Below are 4,579 nucleotides of genomic sequence, written 5' to 3' on the forward strand. Positions count from 1 at the left end.
GTGCATCTACTTCCTTTGATTCTGAACCCGAAAGAACCTTCCTGAAACTAAGAAGAGAGGCAAGAGGGAATGGGGTGATTAGATAAGAGGATTCAGAAGAAGGAGATCAAGTCATGGAGGACAACCTGCACAACCCACCTGAGGAGGTTGCCAACAACAATGGTCAACCTGCAAGGAGGGTGCTAGCCTCCTATACCATCCCTAATCCAAGGAATTGTGGGAGTAGCATTCTTACTCCTAATGTTCATGCCCATAAATTCGAGCTTAAACCACAGTTCATCGCTCTGGTTCAGAATAATTGCCAATATAGAGGAAGTGCTTCGGAGGACCCAAATTAACATCTCTCTATTTTCTTGAGGATATGTGACACTGTCAAAACTAATAGAGTACACCCGAACTTCTACAAACTGCTGCTATTTCCTTTCTCTTTAAAGGACAAAGCTACTCAATGGTTGGAAACATTCCCAAAGGAAAGCATCACAAACTGGGATGACTTGGTTAGCAAGTTCTTGGCATAGTTCTACCCCCTCAAAGAATCATTAAGCTCAAGACTGATGTGCAAACTTTCAGATAATTGGAAGGAGAATCACTACATGAAGCCTGGGAGAGGTATAAAGCACTATTTAAAAGATATCCTCTAGACATGTTTAGTGAATGGGTGAAGCTCTATAATTTCTATGAAGGTCTATCCATGAAAGCAAGTAAGGCTTTGGAGTACTCTTCAGAAGGGTCACTTCAAATGATGAAAACTTCACAGGAGGCACATGATCATATAGATATGGGGGCCAACAACCAGTATTTTTACTCCTCAGAGAGACAAGCAGCTCCAAAGAGAGGTGTCTATGAGCTTGAGGGTGTGGATGCTATCCTAGCCTAGAACAAGCTAATGCATCAACAACTTCAACAGCAGATGGAGATGATGTCAAAAAGAATGGATGGATTACAATTGGCTACAGTGAGCACAACAAGCCAACCTCTAACTGTCTGGGGCCAACATGAAGAAAGCTATGAAACATACAATAATGAGCAGCAGCCTGAGCAAGTTTAGTATGTGCACAACCCAAGTTCTTCCCAAAATGACTTCCATGGGGACACATACAACCCCTCATGGAGGAACCATCCCAACCTGAGATGGGGAGAAAACCAGAACCAATGGTAGATGAGCTCTAACCCTAACAACTTTCTCAATACAAGCAATCAAAACCACCATCCCACTAACAACAATCCATATAGAAAACTACAAAACAATGTTCCTTCACCCACATTCTACCCACAAAATAACCCCACAAATAACCAAAATAACTTCGACCAACCATCAATATCCCACACACAATCACAATCACATCAAGAGTCTCAAAAAATCTCTAATCTAGAGATGATGATAGGGAAACTCACGAAGAATCAGGAGATGGCAAGCAAGAATTATGAAGCATAATGAGGAACCTTGAAAGGTAAATTGGGCAACTGTCTAAGTAGCCCACTGAGAGACCAATCAACACATTCCCAAGTGACACCATTCCTAACCCAAAGGAGGAATTCAAGGCAATACAACTTAGGAGTGGCAAGACGTTGGTGAATGACACCAAGGCTGCCAGCAAAGAAGAAATAGAAGCTTTGAAAATTGACAAGGTGGATCCCAAGAAGGATGATGAACTACAAGCTCTAAGGAAGGGCAAGCAAGCCCCTGAGACACAAACACAAGAGCAGAAAGAGGAGGTGAAGCCCTATGTCCCTCCTCTACCTTACCCTCAAAGAATGCACAAGGAGATGAAGGATCAATAATTCCCTAAGTTCTTGGAGATTTTCAAGAAATTGGAGATCAACATTCCACTTGCTGAAGCCTTAGAACAAATGCCACTCTATGCGAAGTTTCTCAAGGAGCTCATCAACAAGAAAAGGAGCTGGAAACAGAAGGAAACTATGATTCTCACCCAGGAATGTAATGCTGTGATTCAGAAGGGTTTGCCACCCAAACTCAAAGATCCAGGAAGTTTCTTCATACCATTTACCATTGGAAACATACCAATTGATAAAGCTTTGTGTGACTTGGGATCAAGCATCAATCTGATGCCACTTTCTATTATGGAGAAGCTGTCAATAGAGGAAGTTAAACCCACCAAAATGTCACTACAACTAGCTGATAGGTCCCTCATAATACCCAATGGAGTGGTGGAGAACCTTCTAGTTAAGGTTGGCTAGTTCATGTTCCCTGCAGATTTTGTAATTTTGGACTTGGATGAGGAAGGAAGTGATTCAATTATTCTTGGAAGACCGTTTTCGGCCACAGCAAGGGCAATTATTGATGTGAAAAAAAGGTGAAATGATCCTAAGAGCACACGATGAACAGATAACCCTCAATGTCTTCAAAGATATACAATACCCTGTTGAAAAGGAAAAATGCATGAGGATTTAAACTGGAAGGAGAAGCCCAAGGAGTCATCTCCAGGACTCATAAACTCATCCTTGGAGGAGAAAAATGAGACCAAAGAGAAGCAAAAGGATCAAGAGATCAGAAAAGCTTAAGAAGAGTTACAAGAAAAGATTTCAGAGGTGACAACTAAGAAGAAAGCTCCTGACATTGAACTCACCAAGAAGGAAGAGCCATCAAAAAAGGGAAAGAAGAACAAGAAAAAGGTGCCTAAGGGGTGGAGGTACAAGAAGATTCCAACTAAAGGATTCTCACTAGGAGAAAAAGTGAAGTTAATTTATCAACAATCGGAAACATCTCCACACCATTCTGAATACTACACTGTCAGCAAGATCCTTTCACTGGAGCATATAGAGATCATCAAAAAAGACACTGGAAGAAAGCTCACAGTGAGAGGAGACAAATTGAGGCACTATGATCATCAAATTCCCTAACATAGAACAACTATCAAGCTAGTGACGATAAAAAAGTACTTCATGGGAGGCAGGCCATGTTTAGCATTTCTCTTGCTTTAGTGATAATAACAAATGGTTTTCTACCATGAATTCAGACTTTCATAAACAATTTGACAGCTGCATTGAGCATTTTTATGAAGCATATGATCAACTTCTAAGTTTGGTGTGCCTAGGGGCACCCTAAGATGACTTCATGCATGATGGACATATTGACATCTTAGGATAGTACTCAAGCATTTTCTTGAAGTATATAGCCAAACATTAAGTTTGGTGTTCCACATATGCTAAGAGTATAAATGATGAGAATCAAATTATTTTTAAAGTCCTGAATTTCATGAGAAGTGACACATGCTTTGCATTTTTAGTTTATGCTTAGATAGTAAAGTGGTCCTCAGGATGATCAAATCAAAAGTGACAAAGATTTAATTGAACTTTAGCATGAAACATTCAGTGGACAAAAAGTTTTTATGTTTAAGGCACCTAGGATGATACATAAGGATCATAGTATGTATATCCTAGGAACTTAATCAATTTCTTTGTACCACATGACCAAACACTAAGTTTGGTGTTCACAAATATTGCATGTAAATTCACAAGATGTCACATTCATTTTTTATTCATGAGGAACACTTAGTTTTGGTCAATTTATGAAAATTCAAAAGTTGGTTGTGCATTTCATTTTTGCCACCCTTAATGTGATTCATTTTGTTTTATTGTTTTGGATAGGAATATGGAGGAAGAGATTGATGGAGATGACAACTAAGGGGGGGTTCAGCTACTCTGTAGCAAGGCTAGTCACATGTCCTTGGAAGTTGCTCATTGGGAATCACAATCTTGCACACATTGGTTAGTTAGGTGTGTCATAAGAACACCTTGATGACCGAACCTACCAACCTCATAAAGACGCAATTCTTGTCTCCATTCAATATTGCATGCATACCCTTCATTTCCACCATATCAAATGTATCCCCACCATCCATTTCTTCACCATCTTTCACTATAAGTAACCTTCATTAGGTTCGGACTTCACACTCAAAGCTACACTTGCTTGCATCCATAATACACTTCTTGTGTTTCGTTGATCACCCTTGTACTTCTTTGTTCAACCATTTCTTGTTTCACTTAACCAATCACTTACCTTCACCCTCAAGATACACTATCATTCTCCCTTATACAAGCTATCCTTGCCACTTTTTCCTATCCCTTCTTTCTCTTCTACTCGACTAATTTGAATCAAATGGAAGCATCATCAAGCTCTAAAAGGAGAAAGGGAAAGGAGCCCGTGGAGGAAATTCCCTTTGATAATTGGAGGTTCAAGTCCGTGTTTAATGAGATTCAACTTGAGTGGATGAGACCCAAGGAAATATTGCCAGAGTTAGCTTTTTAACTTTTGGATGATGAGTACCGTGAGATTAAAGAGAAGATTGAGAGGAGAAGATGGGAGCTCCTCACCAATCTGCTCACAAGAATAAATGCAAATCTTGTTCGAGGATTCTATGCTAATGAAGTGAGGGAGGATCCAAGCAACAACACCCCTTACAAGAGCTATGTGAAGTTGATTTTAGTCCAAAATCTGTCATGAGGGTCCTTGAGTTCAGACCAATACCATTTGAAGAAGCTAGATACCATGCAAGAGTGAGTGGTGACCCTGACTGTGAGCAAATTGTTAATGAAATCTGTATGATAGGGGCTGACT

General features: G+C 40.0%; 1 protein-coding gene across 1 annotated transcript; it reads left to right on the top strand.

The window, feature by feature from the left end:
- The first annotated feature begins 1,851 nt into the window (after positions 1–1,851).
- On the top strand, positions 1,852–2,199 carry LOC107640612 (uncharacterized). Its single transcript, XM_016344123.1, has one exon. It carries the CDS (start codon positions 1,852–1,854, stop codon positions 2,197–2,199), a length of 348 nt encoding a protein of 115 aa, XP_016199609.1.
- Positions 2,200–4,579: the final 2,380 nt, after the last annotated feature.

This window comes from Arachis ipaensis, chromosome B5 (assembly GCF_059453495.1).
Source record: "Arachis ipaensis isolate K30076 ecotype BB chromosome B5, ASM5945349v1, whole genome shotgun sequence".
In the NCBI taxonomy this organism is placed as follows: Eukaryota; Viridiplantae; Streptophyta; class Magnoliopsida; order Fabales; family Fabaceae; genus Arachis; species Arachis ipaensis.

Excerpts from the sequence above, each read along its gene's own strand:
- LOC107640612 (XM_016344123.1), top strand. The coding sequence starts at position 1,852 with ATGCCACTCTATGCGAAGTTTCTCAAGGAGCTCATCAACAAGAAAAGG.